Source organism: Furipterus horrens, unplaced genomic scaffold (genome assembly GCF_987537825.1).
Source record: "Furipterus horrens unplaced genomic scaffold, mFurHor1.1.pri manual_scaffold_15, whole genome shotgun sequence".
Classification (NCBI taxonomy): Eukaryota; Metazoa; Chordata; class Mammalia; order Chiroptera; family Furipteridae; genus Furipterus; species Furipterus horrens.
Window position 1 is genome coordinate 18,464,322 of NW_028327185.1, and position 17,848 is coordinate 18,482,169.

At 43.5% G+C, this 17,848-nt stretch overlaps 1 protein-coding gene and 1 long non-coding RNA gene across 6 annotated transcripts in view; one reads left to right on the forward strand and one right to left on the reverse strand.

The window, feature by feature from the left end:
* EGLN1 (egl-9 family hypoxia inducible factor 1) overlaps positions 1–15,648 on the reverse strand; it is a 44,078-nt gene extending 28,430 nt beyond the window's left edge. Inside the window, exon 1 of one of the 4 annotated variants that reach the window (XM_090263230.1) lies at positions 14,335–15,645. In XM_090263230.1, coding sequence (XP_090119356.1) covers positions 14,335–15,237 — 903 coding nt within the window. In that variant the 5' untranslated portion in view covers positions 15,238–15,645. Of the gene's footprint in view, positions 1–14,334 lie in introns of all 4 variants that reach the window. The other 3 variants (XM_090263228.1, XM_090263226.1, XM_090263229.1) reach the window with 3 other exon arrangements.
* A 156-nt stretch (positions 15,649–15,804) lies between these two features.
* Positions 15,805–17,848, forward strand: part of LOC149992487 (uncharacterized) — a 31,290-nt gene continuing 29,246 nt past the window's right edge. Inside the window, exons 1-2 of one of the 2 annotated variants that reach the window (XR_016508306.1) lie at positions 15,805–15,860; positions 16,742–16,858. This is a non-coding gene — a long non-coding RNA (uncharacterized LOC149992487). Of the gene's footprint in view, positions 15,861–16,455; positions 16,859–17,848 lie in introns of those variants that run through there. The other variant, XR_016508305.1, reaches the window with a different exon arrangement.

Consider the following 17,848-nt stretch of genomic DNA (forward strand, 5'->3'; position numbering starts at 1 on the left):
ACCCAGGTTCTTTGGACCCGACAGCCCAGTTTTGAGCCCACATGCAATATGGCTCTCACGCATATTCACTCTTTTGTACATCTAGGAAGCTAACAAGGTGCCTAGTAAAATGACTTCTATGTACACAATATTCAATAAATGTTTCTTTAATCAAATGAATCCCAACTGTCTTCAAGTGGTAAAACTGTTTTGAGGAAATGCAAGTGTAACAAGGCAGAAGCAGAAAGGCCTCTGTCCTGCTCGTCTGCCACCAACCGGTGGGAGGTCTCGGGCCATATACACATCATCAGGTGGCTTTCCTTACCTCTGAAACAAGAAGCCTGAGCTCTACCTCTTGCAGTCCAGCTGGAAGACTGTATGTTCCACCTGGCAGCACTTCTGATGTAGCAGAAATTTAAAATAAAAACGCCAGAATTTTAAAACTGGAAGATGCCATAAGGTCTGGTCCCCAACTCTTTAGAGATGGGAATCCCAAAGCACAAAACTCTAGGTCTCTTAATTTTCAATCCTTTATAATGACATAAAGAGGACATTTCAAATAGAATTAAAAGAAATATGACTGGCATCACAGAGTCCGAAATAATGTGTGCCAAACAGTACTTGGTAACACTTACTGCCCTAAAAGCTCAAACTTTATTAGTCACTATAAAACACTAGGTTTTAATGCTTAAATAAGTATATCAAATAAAGACATATTAAGATTAAATGCCCAATTCTAATAAATAAACAGGGTAATCTCAGAAAAATTATTCTGATAATAAGAGCCTTACAACAGCAGTATTATCGCCTTCCATTTCAGCTGCTTGGCTACACAGATAAGTTTCTATGAAAAACAGTTTATACCAATGGTTCCTAATCTTTCTTGGTCTAAGTAACTTTTTCATGACACTTCTAGGCCAAAAGAATAACTAACAGTTCTCTTTATTAAGTAGGATGAGCCAAACCACTTAGCAAGTACTTAAGTTCTCACAATTTAGCACCTGTTGGGAACTGTGAAAATTTTCAAAACTTGGAGTCAGATTGGACACGACAACCTCATTTCCTGTTTCACACTTATTTTTGGTGGTACTTACTTTTTCTAAAAATCAGAGCAAGCACTGAAAATCCAGCTTCATGAAGGCATGACATCACCAAAAGACATACGGTAAGTACTCAATTCCCTCAATAGGTCCTGTAACTTTAGCAAAATGACGTGTAACAAAACAAGTTTTCCCACAGGCTAATTGATATAAACAAGAGTTAAATTCTTACTGCATCTCATCAATGTTATAAAGAAAGTATGTTATAAAAAATAAGGTTATTCAAGGACCTGCTATATAGCAATCTAATGCTGTGGTCCAAGAGATGTTGCTCTATTTCCCTTGAAATTGCAACATATTCCACAGCAGCCTTGTGAGGTTGCTACAGTGCCCGGACGCCTCACTGCGTAACTGTGAGTCTAGGCAGTCCTCAGAACAGCTGCATCCCCATTGCTTGGGAGGTTGATGGAAATGCAGGCCCTCGGGATTCACCCCAGACTCAGTGATTCAGAATCCCTACTTGAACAAGATTTAATGACTCCAAGACACCATTAAAGTGAAGGTCTAGCACCTTTGCCTACATCTTCTTGCTTACCCCTCATTCTCAACTCACCACTCTCTGACTTTTGCTCTCATCACAACAATGGCATTACCATGGCCAAGTCCTAAATCATGCCCTCCCCACTTTTACTTAAAGCAACACATATCCTTTGTTCCAATCCTGATCAGCCAGCCCTCTGTGGTGTTTGATACCACTGACCTTCTTGCACCTCCCTCTTCCTCCCGTGGTTTCTAAAATAGCACTGACTTCTGGGTTTTTTCTTCCTTTTTTCCAACTTACTTTACCCACCTCCCCTTTCTCCTCAAATGAAGAATTTTGTTTCCCCCAAGGCTTCTGTAATTAGCACTATTCTTGCTAAGCAAACGTTTTCCTCCAGAGAACTGCATTCAGCCCTGTGGCTTCAGATACTATCTATATGCTGACCACCACAGTCCACATGGCTTTCTGGAGATTTACACCTATGAAACAAATTCCCACTTATACATACACAGGCATATTAAACTCAACAATTCCAAACCACACAAAAAACAGCAAGTTTCAGACAGAAGATGACTGAGGATTAGTTTCATATCAGATATAAAACCTCTAAAATATGAATAAGATATTATTTAAGAGTAAAGAATCCATAAACCATGAATGAAAACTAGCTATGCCACCACCCCCGCCCTCAATATCCAACAGTATTTTAGGGAAGAATTAACTTTTAGGATTGTTTTTAAAGTCTCCTATTATAGATTATATGGTAAATAAAAGATACTAAATAATAGCAAATTACAAAACACCTAATGTTTACATAAATAAAAACTATAAAATGAGTATAAGCTTATTTGTATGAGATTTGATCCAATCTTTCACATAGGTATAATTATGAATATTGCCATTTGACTTCATTTTGCTAAGGGGGAGCGGGTACAAAGACAAAGACCCTTTGATGAAGGTGTCCCTCAGTCTGAGTTACTTCATTACTCATTATATAAAAAAAAACTACCTGAAATGCAGCTCAAGATGCCCTTATAAACTGACCAGTTTCTTTTTTCACAGTGCCAAGGCTGTGTGCCAAATGCCCAAGCAACAACAAATTCTTTTTAATTAAAAATAAAGTTCAGCCCTGGCTGGTGTGGCTCAGTGGGTTGGGCACTGTCCTGCAAACTGGAAGGTCACCCCAGTCAGGGCACATGCGGGCCAGGCCCCTGTTGCAAGAGGCAACAGATCATTCCCTCCCTCTATTTCTCCCTCCTTTCCCCTCTCTCTAAAAATAAATAAAATCTTTTTAAAAAATAAGGCCATGGCACATACCAACTGATTTGTTTCATTTTATGTCATGTATATCCTTTTATCTGGCTCTAATTTAAGTTGACTGCTGTGGGGGCAGGGGGAAACAAAGCACAGTTCTATAGACATGGGGCAAGAATAGTAACTCAATAAACGTAGAAACTTTGCTCTACTGTAACTAGACATGAAATGCTCAAGTTTTTTATTTTGCTTTGTCCTTTAGAATTCTTCTAACAGGGGTTCTTAATGTAGAGACTATGGATGGGCTTATTTATAAGCACAATTTTACATGAAGGCTCATTTTTAGGGTGAGGAGGTATATAGTTTCTATTAGATTCCTAAATGGGCCCAGAAGCAAAACAAAGTTAAGAATCACTATATAATTACGTTGAAAAAAATCTGTAAGCTTTTGGGAAGGGTTGCTATTATTATATGTAATTTTTAGGCAAAAGTTTCTTTATTCAAGAAATTCCAAAATACACAGGGTTGTAACCACCCAAAACTACAACCATTCTTTGCACATAAATAATCTCTGGTAAATATTAAATCTCAGGCTATTTTATTTACCAATAAAAAAACTGTACTCAGAATGAAAACACATTTTAAATAGAAAAATTAAAGCAAAATGGGGACAAATTCTTTATAAGCATAAAAATGTTTGTATGCAACTCAAGACCAATTTCAAATGATCTTACACTGTCCAGCTGCTATTATCAGCACTACCAGTGCCCTCTTTAAACAGTTAAATCAGCTGTTCCCATGAAGTTGATTAAATGCTTGAATTTGGTTAAAGCCAAAGGTTTCCTTATCATAAACAGTTCTCATCTTGTCCTTTTTTGTTAAACATAAGTCTTAAACCTCCTTTAATATATTTGAAAATTTGAATAAATTATAGCTCTAAAGCCAAATCAAAACTATAATAACTTTAGAAGTTTAAAATTTTGCTCTTGAAAATTTTTACTCGGCACATCAATCATGCGGTATCAAGGCTGAGCTTTTTGTCAGCTTGCTAGACATAAGCTTCTCTTCTAGGTCATTCAGAAGAGTATTCAAGAAGTCGCTTTCAACACCACGTCTATTCTGCTTCTTTGTTTTGAAATGACACGTGATCCTTGGCAATTCAGGGGGTGAGGGAGCTAAGATATTCAGGCACTGTCCTCTCAAGATACGTGGATGGACAGGGTTCTACCACAATCTGCAACCTGAACGACTGGCTTTGGGCCTAGGCAGTGGCATAAAACTTCATTTCACCTTCAGAGCAGACCTTTGTCCTGGTATCTGCAGTTAAAAATAGTTTAGACCATGTTGGCCTGGGTTATTTTTATCTGGAAAATAGGGACTAGAAACAGCATGTAAGCATAGAACGGTGAATGGACCGTAATAGGACGAAAACCCCCACAGACTTTCACAAAGTCTCACCATAGTTTTAGAAACTAGACTGAAATAAGGGGAAGGAGAGGTGAGGTTCAGGGCAGGTCCCTTGAGGCACTCACGAAGTGATAACATGAACTAACAAATAACAAGAACAACAACAAAAGGTGTTTTGCATGAGACAGTAGTATAAAACAGCTCCCCTGCCCTTAAAAATTTCTAGAGAAGATCCTTCAGGAATAAAAGGTATGTAAAGTTTACAAGAAAAGAGAGCTCAGTGAAGATGGAGTTGAGGGAGATATTTGGGAATGGGACTCAGGGTAGATCCTAAGGAACGTATGAGGTCTGAATGGTGGGAGCAAGGGTGTGGGAGCCATAAACCAGCAGAACTCACAGGTGTGTTGGCAGGAGTAAGGGGGAGAACCATGAGGAGGAAGATAGTCTGGCTGGAATAGTGGCTGTACTTCAAAGAGGAGCGACCGATTAGAGCGGGCCTAAGCCAATGACAGCACAAAATGGGTAAGAATCAAACTGTAGCCTTTAAACAAATCTTGGAAGCCTTTTGAGCAAGATTTTCATAAGTACTGGTAAATTTATAAAGATGAGTGTAGGTGGTACCTGGAAAAGGATGAATTAAGGGAAATACATAATACTGTGTAACAATCCAGGTATAAAGTGATTAAAATCCCAATTAGGGTGGTGTAGTGGAAACGCAAATACAATATGGAGTGCTGGGCGCAAGAAGCTGTGTACAAACGTGAACAGGACAGAAGAATACAGGGTCCTCTAAAGAGGAAACCACCGCTAGAAAGGTGTTCTATCAGTGATAAGAAATGCCACAGCCACGGACAGAATAGTTGTAGTTCTGCTTAGAGGAACTGGGACAAGAAGCAAATCAGAGATACCTCTCTACCACCTTTCCACACAGAAGGAGCCAAGGAAATACACAGAGGTAGAAAATGGAACCTACAAGTAGGAAATGCAATGTTCTTTGAAAAAAGTTATCATACCGAGACTGGGATGAACAGGTAGCATCAAGTGGCAGAAGGACACAATCTGTGTCGTGGAAAGACAACACAAAAGCAATGGATAGAATGAGCTGGAAAGGTATAAAAGCAAAACAAAATTAGGCTTTTATAATCCTCTAGGACAGTGGTGAAGGTGGGTTTAAATAGGAAAGTATACATGGCAATGAAAAATAAAGAGAGAAAACTCATTTTTAAATGAATGAAGTTTCTACACTGGTAAAGGTATGCTAAATCATGCTCTTTTCGGACCTGGAGACTTTCAATGGACTTACTCCACTGACCTGGGCTCAGCCTGCAGAAGTCTCAGTCTAATCACTGCTGCTTCAAGGAGAGTGCTTCTGGCTTGCAGACCAACCTAGGTCTCCTCTCTAACTGGCTCCCCTAGGACCCAGCACATCTCACAAATACACATCGCACACGGGACTGCAGGCTCAACGCCACTCCAGGAAGCAGAGAGAAGTACCCGATCAGACACTATGGTACTGCCAGTGCCCAGCACCGATCCTGGGATATATTAGGCACTTTGTAAACAGTTGTTGAAAAAATAATAGAGTTCACAGATCTGATCAATTTTAAACCTGTTCTTCCATCTCCCCACCAAAGAGCCCCACCAACCCTCATGCTCTCCAAAAAGAAACTTTATTCATTCTTAATCATGCTGAGTTGTAGTCCTTCCAGAACATTTAGGTGGAGATGTCCATTGGTCTTCTCCAGATGCCAGGGACAGGTGGAGGACCTTTTAACACACCCCTACAGTTGAAGTCATGGCTCCTCCTCCTTCCCCCCCTCCGCTTCCTGTTATCTGTACAGATACAGCTAATAAGCCAGTATTGTAAAAGAGCACTTATGTTCTGCTGAGCATTTCTCAAGTACTATCTCCTCTACCTGCAAACAAACTGGATTGAATTAGGTACTATTATTAATTCCTATTATATCGATGAGGAAGCTCCATTAGAAAATTTGCCTACAATCAGAGGGCCAACTAACTTAAGAACTTGTGCTTCCATGACTACATGAGTTTGCCCAGGGAGAAAAAAGTGGAGACTAGAGGAAAAGAGTAAACAAATCACAGGCCATTAAGAACAGTCACATTTCAAGGGCAGACAGTGGAAAGGAAGAAGCAGCCTAAGAAACGATACTCGTCCCCTTGAGTGTAAAGGTGATGGGATATCACTTCTGTGGTTAGATTACAGAAGTCTGGGACTTCAGTCTTGGTGGCAGACTCTTGACTTTGCTTGTGTACTTTGAAGAAGTGGATTACTGTGTTGGAGAGGCCCACATGGAGAGGAACTAAGGTCCTCAGCTCAGCAACCCACGAGAAACCAGATGCTGCCTACAGCCAGTGAGCAAGTGGGGAAGCAGACCCTGGCCGACACCTCGGCTGCAGCCTGTGAGAGAGGACGCAGCTTGGCTGTGCCCAGACTCCTGATCCAGAGAAACTGAAAAAATAACGTGTGTTATTCTAAGTTGCTAAGTTTTGGGGTAGTTGGTTACGTAGCAATGGGTAACTCATATAAACTGAGAAGAAAAGTCCAGAAATATAGATGTTTCAAGTTCTCCCTCCATGTATCTTCTGACAGTGATGAGCAGAAAGCTAAGAACTGAGCTTCTAGAAAAAAAAGAAAAACTAGTTAGAAGTTGAGAAAAGAAGAAAAACTCTGAAAAATGTAATGAGGAAAATTCATTGAAAGGCTCATCATACTCCGGTGTGTCAACTAATGGGCAAAGATGTTAGAGGTGGGGTGGATGAAAGTACTATTGAAGCAGCATGAAGTCCTGGTCTAATGGGGGAAGTCACTATATTTTCTAATTAAAAAGTAAATTTCAAAACATCTATTTCAGGGTAGTGCTAACAGAAGTCAGTGGAAGACATAATAGTAGGTTTAAAAAAAAAAAAGCCCAGAGATAGGAAAGAGAATATTTATATGACCAAACTACAGACTCAGAACTCCTAACTCCCATTAAAAAAATTTTATTAATAAAAAATTTTAAATCTATAGCACAGTACAGAGAATGGTGTAGCGATCCCCTCATACTTATCACCCAGCTTCAACTATTCAGTTCACAGCAAATTTTGTTTCATTCAGATTAATCTGAAATTCTATTTGCCATTTATAGATGAGTTGGGTACCAATATTAATGAGAAAAAAATTGAGACACATAGTCAGTCTTTTAACACTCCAAACTCCTAATTAGACTTTTTTAATTATCTGACTAGATTTGATGATTCCAGACTAGGTTTTATCATATAAAAATCAGTCTTAAATTGAAGTTGAATTGAGATTACAGGTTCTCGGATTCCATAGCTCATGACTGACCTTTGAGGGGTTTTGTGTTTTTGTTTTTGGCTCTTGTACTTGCCAACCTTCCAGGTTTTAATTTTTTAAAACCACTCCATACGTGATGTTACCCACACTTTTGTGACACAGTCTTGTCCTGGAGGCCAAAGCAAGGCTTGCTTAAAAGTCCTGGATAGTACATTCTAATTTTAACAGTATCAGTTGCTGCTTGATAGCTGGTCCTTTCATTTCTAATTCCAGTGTCAGGCTCCACAAAAAGGGGATGAGGGCTTGTATTTCTCTGATATCTTTTCAGATAGTCAAATACCGCAAACTTCCTCTTAAGCTATCATAAACTTCCTCCTTCTTTACTTACTACTTTAAGAAGCTATCACAGAGTCCTTTGTATCTAAATGTCAATGGAATTATTTCTGACATTTTATGGTCATTCTACCTCTTCTCAATGTTCTATAGCACTTTTATTTTCACCAGCATGTTTAAATGAAATGTTTTACTTCTGACTTTATTTTGACATTTAATCTAAGTCTGTGCTTGCTTCTCTGAACCATTCAGTTTTCCCCTGTGCTTCCCTAAATTTCAGAATCTGTATAATTCTTTTAACATGGATTTGCATCCACAAGCCATCTTAAGTGAGTAGTTCACGCAAGAAAGCACACACAGTCTTGTGGTCAGCACCAGAAGTGCTCCAAGATTTCCTGCCGTAATCTCTGTACAGCCCAGTGGTTGAGCTGATGAGCACACTGTGCAAAGAAGCCCTAAGGCCTTTGGAGAAAAAGAACGAGACTGTAAGGTCAACTGCAGTAGCAGCAGGCACAGCCAAAGGAAAGGAATGTGGAAAAAGAGACCAAAGAACTTTTTTGTTCAGGCTTTGGCTGCAAAATAAGTGTCGACAATCTGCTATAAATGGAAACTGAAAAAGTGGGGCAAGAGAAGACAAGCAGAAGAGTCAGGCAAGATAAAATAATAACTATTTCCTTCCAACTGCTAGAGCCAAAATCCTTGGCATCATCCTTGACTTCTTCCTTTCTCTCATACCTCACATATAATTCATCAGCAAAGCTCACTGACTCTACTTCCAAATTATATCCAGAATCCAACTAATTCTCCCCAAAGCTACGGCTACTACTCAGAGTACCTCTGTCCTTAACTTTATTTTTTTGTCTTAACATTAACCACTTACCATGTCATGTATTTACTTAAACATGTTTACTAACTGTCTTTCTCCACCCCTCACCTACATCAAGTAGAATTTAAGCTCCATGAGAACGTGGGCTTTTTCTGTTGCTATTGTTCAGGTATTTCTAGCTCCTAAAATAGTACCTGTACATAGAAAGCATTCACTTCATATTGTTGAACGAGCAAATGAAAGAAAGATTATCAAAACAGGATGCAAAGAATACAGTAAGTAGGGGCCAAAAGTACATGCATTTTCCTTTGGTAAAGAAATGGGATTTGGGACAATGAATAAAGAAAATAAGAATTCAAAACACTTAAAAATTTTATGGTGATTTTAATAAGCAAACAGAGGCTATAGTTGCTCTCCAAGTTCTTCAAAAATAAAACTTTGATTTGGTTCTGAAAAAGTATGATAACGAAGTACAAAACATTCTGATAAAGGTGGCAGAACAGGTCAGACCTTGGACTGGAAAATACAAGTGTGATATAATCTATTTTAAAGGAAGACTGGTTAACCATCTCTCAGTTTATTGTTTGTTTCTTTCATTTTGTTTTTTTAGAACAGATAAGTTTTAGCTGGAATAAGAGTCAAAGACAAGCCACGAATATGGCTCAATCACTGATCTGAATGCCATCCTATACTAACAATGTTTCCAGTGCAAAAACCAGGGCATAGAAGAAAAGGAGGTAGAATGCAAGCACAGTAGTAAAACGCATCCATGAAAACTGTTTAAGAAGGTGCTTGAAGAAAAGGGAGCCTGAAACATTCGGTGGCATGTGAAAGGACTAAAGCAAAAAATTAAAATAAAAACTAAGGTGATAACACCTGTCCAAAGCATACCAGAAAGGAACAGGCGTCAAAAAACACAGGAGGAGATGAACAAGGGCGGGTTTCAAAGCTAATAGAGGAAAACAGAGAATAAACGTAAATCAGAAACACAGCAGAACGAGAGTTCCTGCAAGGGAAACACAGGAGACTAGGCCTGCTACAGGGAAAATGGCTTTAATGTTGGCGGGAACGAAAGAAGTGAATAAAGAACATCTAGCGAAATCACGAAGGAATTATCTAAAAGAGGAAAATCAAAACTAGAATGTCAGATAAACCAAAGTATAGAATGACAGGAGTAAATGGGAGAAGGAAAAGGAAGTCACAAATGTTCAAACAATCCTCAAAAATAGCATAAAATATACCAAAACTAGTTAAGTGGAAATAACTAATTTTTACAAGAGATATAGCATCAAGTTACAGATATGAGAATGAACATCAATCAAATTTCAGTCAGCTTTGTCACTAACCAGCACTATGACCTTGAACAAGTCACTTAACCTCTTTGGGACTTATTTCCAGTTTTTTTTTTAAAAAGTGTGTGTGTGTTTGTATGAGGAGAAGCGGTTAGCTCAAAAATGGATGATCATTCTATTTTCCTCTAGCTTATCAGAGGGAGAAAGACAGGAAAAGCACAGCACTCTTAAAGAAAGAATGAGAAAAAGAAAATTTAAATGGGAAGAGTAATAGTTAACAACAGTTTTGCATGGTGCTTTACAATTTAAAAAGTGCTTTTACACATAGATACAGCCAGCTGAGAGGCAGAAGACAGGTATCATTTAACACCCTTTACAAATGAAGTAACTGAGGCTCAGGAAGGTTCAGCAACTGGCTTAAGGACACAGGAACAGTGGCAGATCCTGGTTCCAACCCAGATCTAATAGCAGCACAAAGTCCACTATCCTACAGTTAGATGCCCTCCTGTGACTAAGGTTTTGCAGGTATTTTTGTGGCTTATTAGGTAACAGATAAGTGAAGAGTGATAAACATGCCAACAACAACAAAAAAAAAGCAAAAACCACTCTTTTAATTTAAAATAGAATTCCTTTAAAATTAAAGGAGTTATCTTATATGTAAACTAATTCACTATACAAAATGTTTTTCTTTAAATCTGATCTTGGTTTAATCACAACCTATTAAATCTCTTTTCAGTCCACATGTAGCTCTTAATTTTAAAGAACTATGTAAAAATCACTGAAGTACCAATATTCTGTCTTTCTGCACACAGAATAACTAGCTTTGATCTTGAGTTCTGATCCAGCTATTAAAACATTAAACTGTGCAATTTGTACATCATGGAGGCCAAGAGTACAGAGAAAGCAGCAGACTTGGAAGAAGTTATGTTTGATTTTACTTGTAACATTTAAGAGGGCTGTCACTACCACCTCTGTAGTAGTGATTATAAAGTAACAGAATTTTCCTCATCCTATCCTTTGCTCTAAAAGCCGTCATCAGCCAAAGCTGAATAATTAACTACGGTACTAAGTGAAAAATTTTAGGAATTATAATCTGTGGCATATTGAATTTATCGCTTTTATGGACATCTTAACTGAACACAGTAAGTTTTGAATAAAATTTTAAAAATATGTATAATTTTAGTATTTTTAAAAGGCAATTTTTTTTTCCTTTACAATGGCTAAGAATCTCCAGGTGACAGTTTGACACCTTCCCATGATCCTTCGTCCTCTGCCAGCAGCAAGTAGAGGCACCTATGATTTGTCACAGAGCACTCCTCTTCGCACATGAGCAGACTGGGATGCCTCCCTCCTGGACGTCACTCTCCAAGTTTTCTTGATGGAAAAAAGGGTGTGAGAAAGGATCAGGATCAAAGAGCAGTTTAAAGGCAAAAGGGAAATCCCCCCAAAAGAACCAGAGAAAGTGGAAACAAGAGCTCGGTTACTTCACCCTTCTCTCGTAGTTCCTCTTTTAAGGTAGTTGGACAATCCGTGGCCAGATAAGATGCCTGAGGTAGAAACTTGGGGGAAATCAAAGCCCACACTGAATGAGCCTCAGCAATTATGCATCATCTGATCACTAAGCACCGACATACACCAAGACCAAACAGAGTAACATAACTGAAAAAGAACATCAGAATCTTGGTCAGAAACCTGAATTTAAGTCCTGCTATGCTACCAGTCTCGTTGTAACACGTGAGCTCACTTTCCTGAAGCAACTTTACTACAATCTATAAACAGGGATAATACAGCAACAATCTACCTATTTTACAGAGTTGCTATGAAAATCTAAGTGGGGAAACTACTACACATTGAGGCAAGTTGTAAAGGATAATAAAATTCTTAAATGAAGACCTTCTCTGCAATCACACACAGTACCCATCTTCTGCCTCTCTCAAAGGTTACTATACTGAAATGAGCATGATTCAGGCCGATAACTAGAAAGTAGTTTTTCAACCACTATCTGAATCAAAAGTTTATGTAGCCCAATGGTAACAATTATTCACACATCAAATTTTAGTTTCAGTAGTAGGCTAAGTAATCTACATCTTCTCATCTAATAACCCACCTATATGCAGTATAGTTAATAAAAAAGAAAAGCGTGCGTGGTACCTGCAGGACTAAGTATAAATCCCCTACAATTATCCTAAGTGTGGGCCGTGGACAAGTCTGAGCTGAAACAGCCTCAAATGTAAATCAGGAATGATACTCCCTACTTCACAGGCTTAAGATTACCATGATCTTGTCTGTATTGAAACTAATCTGATGCCCTACACACTGTGGCTGCCCCGTATTCATGAGTGAGCAGAGTAGGTTTACAGTTGTGAGTACAGGAAACAGTTTATTCTTGTTACTCATTAATTACTGTACTATTTGTATTACTACTGTGAACCTACTTTTGCCCAACCTTGTGTGGTGGCTGGCAATTTGACAGCCTTTCCATTCCCCCAAAGCAAGCATCTTTGGGTTTTTTAGGAATAGTTAAATTGCATAATTGAAAAAGCATGATTAACAAAAAGTCTCTCAGCCAAGAAGTACAATGAAAAGGATTCCCTAAGATCATTTACAGATCCTAAGACTATGTCCTTAAAATTACTGTAAGTATACGACTGAACCTGAAGTTTAAAATCCATCCTTCCTTCAGCTGGTCCCTTACCACATAACGATATGTGGAGTCAAATAATTTAAAACCTGAACTACTGTACAGTTGCCTTCAGTCACAGGGGTGTCTTAGGAGGGAGACAGCTGCTTTCCAACAGCCTCTTCATGAGAAGCAACAGCTCTGAAAGGCAGGCTGACAGCTGTCCCTTCCCGGAACAGCACAGGTAAGCAGGACAATGGGAGAAGAGGACTGAGCTTACCGCAGAAAGAAGATCAGGGGAGACCTGGGACATTATCTTCTTCAGGGCTTCATCTTAAGCTTAGGCCCCAACAATACACTTTGCAGTCTTCACAGAATATTAATATTAATATTCCCTCAAGCTAGTTCCTTTTCTACTCTCAAGTTCATGATTACACTCACATTCCAGGCAGTTATTTTAAAATATACCAATGACATTCCCATTAAAGACCAAGGTTGAATCAAGCCCCCTTTCTTCTTCCAGCTTAATATTAAGCAACCGCTCATTTGTTGAGACTGCATGACACCAAGACATGTGCCTTCCTCCAGCAATGAAGCAATAACATGTCACTCAGACTTCGCCCTGTATTTTGCCCCCACAACATTTTCCTGTTGAAAGAGCTTTTTTAACTGCCTGTGCTCAGCCTCTGGACCACCTGACAGTCATCCACACCCCTTATCAAAACAGAGGGTCTGACACTCAGGCAAAGAACTAGGAGGAAGAGCTAGAGTGTCAGTACAAACACCTATGGGTGTGATGGTCTCCTAAGATAAGCTCTCAGAACTGACAAATCAGATAGGGATTGATGACGGAGGGTGGAGCAGGGTGGCCGGGAGTGAACCTGGTATGGAGAGAATGTGAAGATCTGGGAGGAAAATGCAAAAGGCCTGCGAGGGACCATTCAGGAGGAACGAGTCTACCGTCCATCACACGGAGGAGGCAGGCGGCACCAGCAGGTAGAAAGTGAAGCGTCTGCGGGGGGAGAACTACAATAGGAAAGAAAAGCAAATCGCACCACACTGCGATGTTAGAAGCAGCCTTCACGCCCGCTCCAATTCCGTTTCCCCCCCACTCCTAGGAAGCTACAACACAGTTCTTTTTCAGCAGAGGGATTAACAAAGCAATAAAGGAAAGCTACGCTAAGAACGCCACCTGCCTACACTGAGGTCCGCAAACGGAAACACTTCTGGCCCCGCTGTGCCGTGGGTTTCAAAACCGCAAGCACAGAGTGCGGGCGAGGGGAGCGGCCCAGCGCGCGCAGAAAGGACTCCGCACCACAGGCGTTCCTTTAAACCGACCTTTTTGTGGTCAGCGGGCCCGTTCCTAACTGAACTCTGCAGGTCAGAAGATGGCCCGCGAGCGGAGGGCGGACTGCAAGCCGCGGCGGACGCGGCGCCAGCTCCGGCTGCGGGAAGCACCTGAGTCCTCGCACTCGGCGCCGCGACTCCAGCCAGGTTTGGAGGCAGAGCGCGCGCCGGGGTAACGGGAGGGCTTGAGGTCGGCCCGAATGCCGGAGAGGTGAGCACACAGGCGGTGCGTGGACGACAGCGGACACAGAAAAAGGGACTGACCGGACAGACGCCCACGCACGGATGCCACCCGGCCTCCTAAGCGGAGCTGCACCCCAAGATCGCTTGCATACAGACACCGCGCTCCCCGCTCTCGGCGCCTCCAGCCGCGGGCGGGGGCCGAGCGCGCACTTACTTTCGTCCGGCCATTGATTTTGTAGTTGCCCAGCTTCCCGTTACAGTGGCGGATCAGGTCGTCCATGCTGCTCATGAGCAGCCCAATGGTTTCGCAGCCGGGCTCCTTGCCCTCGATCCAGGTGATCTGATCGCCTCGGATGTCCTTGGACGAGTCGCTCTTCTGGCTGACCAGCTGGCCGTCCGTGAACTTGCCGGTGTCGTGCAGGGCGCGCACCTCCTCGCCGATCTGCTGCCCGGTCTCCTTGCCCAGGAAGTCGTCCACCACGCAGATGCCGTGCTTGTTCATGCACGGCACGATGTATTCCAGCGCCAGCTTCAGCGCCGGCAGCGGCTTCGTCTGCCCGTTGGGCCGCAGGCCGCCGCCGTGGCTCAGCCCCTCGCCCGGCGTGTTGCTCGGCGGGTACAGGTTCGCCTTCTCCTGGAACAGCGACGAGCGGCCCAGCGCCTCCTCCTTCGCGGGCTCCGCCTCGGCGGCCGCCGCCGCCACCACCGCCGGGCCCTGGCCGCCGGACGCCGCGCGAGGCGGAGACGCGGACGCCGCGGGCTTGGCCTTTGCCTGGGCCGCGTCCCCGGCGGCGGCAGCGGCGGCGCTGTCCCGGCGCGGCGCCGCCTTCCGGGCCTCCCTGGCCCCGGCGGCCCTGGGCGGCGGCGGCGCGGCGGAGGCCGGCGCGGGGCTGGCGTGCGGGTGCGGTCCCGCCCCGGGGCCGGGAGCGCCCTCGCCGCTCTGGCACACGAGCTTGTGCTTCTTCCAGTCCTGGCGCTGGTGCTCCTTGCTACAGTAGAAGGAGCTGCGGCACCGGCCGCAGCGCAGCAGGTTCTCCATCTTCCCGCACAGCTCGCAGTACTGCCGGTCTCGCTCGCTCTGGCTCAGCCCGCCGGGCCCGCCGCTGTCATTGGCCATGGCGGCGGCGGCAGCGGCAGTGGCGGCGGCCGGGCAGCAGGGGTGGCGGCCGGACGGCCTCGCCCGGGACCGGGGGGCGGGCGGAGCGGCAGGGCCCGTCACTGCGCCATGCACCCGCCGCCCCTCGCCTGAGGGAGGCCGGCTCCCCGCCGTCGCCCCGGCCGCTTCCTCGTCCTCCGGACCGGCCGCGCAGCGCCGGCTGCCGCCTCAGCGCCTCATCGCCGCCGAGGGAGCGCGGCCTGTGCGACGGACAGCGATCTCCGCTGGGGCGCGCGAGCCCGGGCGCGCGAGCCCTGCCTCCTTGGCCGCCTCCGCGTCCCGGGCGCCCGGCCGGCCTGTGGTGGAGCGCAGAGCGTGCGGGCGCCACTCGCTCTGCGCGCTCGGCACGTACACCACGGCCCGGCCGCGACCCGGGCGGGCGGCGCGCGAAGGCGGGGGCGGGCCGGGCCGGGCCGGGGGGCGGGGCCGCGCACACGCGCTCGGCCGGCGGCGCCCGAGGCCTGCGCGCGGACGCCGAGGGGCAGGCCCGCGAGCCGTGGGAGGGCGGGGCCGCTCCGCGCGGCGGCTGGGGGAGCCGGGCGCACCCACCACCTGCCGGGCGGGCGCGCCGCGAGGTCGCGATGGTAAGATGGCTGCTGTTTGTGTGAGCGAGCGGCGCGTTGGAGGCGCGCTCTGCACTCGGTGGCGAAGTGGCTCCTGCAGCCCTCGTTTTGCCGGGAAGAAACGGAAACTCAGAGCAGTCAAGTCACTTGGCCGGTCTCACGCAGACTGGGACTGACTCCAGGCGTTAGGCTGTCAGATTCCGAAGCTGCTTTTTCCACTACACGCATACAGCCTCTGTTTCAGCCAGGTCTGAAATGGTGAAAAACAAAAGTTAGCATTGCTGCTGTTAAGCCGAGCTCTTGTGCCCCGTTTGGTCATTTAACGGTATTGGAATTTGATGTAGTTTTACCGTTTTCAAATCCTGTGAGATTTGCCAAGTTTGAAAACCTCGCGAAGAAATACTTGGCTACCGAGTAAAAGTAATCCATGCTCATTGCAATATCCGCATTCAGGCACTTAAATTCAATCTGATGGAACCACTCGTGAAGGTGGTTTTGGTAAACGAGCATCACTTACATTAATGGCTTTTTAAATTAAAAAAAAATGACTGCTGATGAATGCAGTCCTTTGTTTTACAGAATATGAAAACCTTACCAAAATAAGCCAAGGGTGTTTCTTTCTGCATGTCATTTATTTTAAGAATAGAAAGGGCTGTGATTGTGGATTTTCACAATCTGTATTGAATGTGAACAAGGCTGTGCTAGGCTTGTGTGTCATCCGAATAGACTACAAATAACGTCAGCAGTTCTGAATGCTGTAAATGAGGTAAGGGCCTTCCACACTTAACGGAGCTGAAATGTGTCGGGCAAAGGCCGAAGAATATAAGGAATTATTATAACCATTTTGTAGAATATTTTTTTAAAAACTAGCCTGAATCTGAAAACAAAAAACTCTTCCTCAGCTCTACAGAACTGCAAACTGTCATGAAATTCTGCTGCATTAATAAACAGTATCCTAAGGCTCCCACCTGGTGAAAGAAGAGAGTGATTCCAGTTAGCTTGGCCTCTGGGAGACTGAGGTAAGTAAAGTGCAGCTTCAAATTCCAAACCAAACTAAAATCCAACTCTGTAAAGCATCAAGACCTGGATCTATCTCAGATGTGTATACAACTTTCCCAGAGCTTTATTTAATACGTGCCAAGCTGTCCTTCGCACCCAAATGGAGTGGTTATACTACAGTACATGCACACAGGAGATAGCCCGTCCAGTGCGGGGCGGACATGGAAGCAGATAATGACAACCTCGAGTTGGGGGTAGTGCCCTGCGACCGGGGATGGCAACAGAGAAAAAAGGAACTGCTAGCGCTGCCCTGTGCACTAATCAAGATTCCAAGAAAACCTAGAAATTCTTAAACGTTGCCTAGGAAAGTAAAATTTTAAAACATTTTTGATATACACAAATTATGTAAGGTATAATTCCAATACTTCTCAGGCCTCCTTTTGCTGTACAAGTGTTCCACAAACACTTGATTTTTCTAAGTTTAGTTATTTGTAGATCATAAAAGTAGGCCAAGGATTCATTTAAAAATGCCTACTAGGTCTGTGATGTGCAAACAAATATATTTACATCTCCGTGCTCTTTTCATGTATCTTCATTGATAGCTGCTTAAAAGAAAAAATGTGCATATCAAAACCTTTATTAGCTTTTCTTTTGTTCCAGTTAAGTATACAAAATCACAAACTGCACAGGTGTATCTTAAAAATACTTAATCAAAAAGACACAAAGTTTTCATGAATAGAACAGTCAAATATAAAGTATTTCAAATATTTACAAAGACTCATGATTTCAGAATTTTAATGTATTAAGGCTTAATAATCTGTGAACTAACCTGAAATTAGTGAGGTTTCACCAAACCATCTGCTGGCAATGCACCAGCCAATGACAAATTCACCAACAAGATTCTGAACTCCAGTATTGTAGTGCCTGTCACTTCTGATCTGCGAGTGTTATAACGGATTCACACTTATATGGTACTCATTGTTGTGTTCCAATCTCTGTTCTAAGCATTT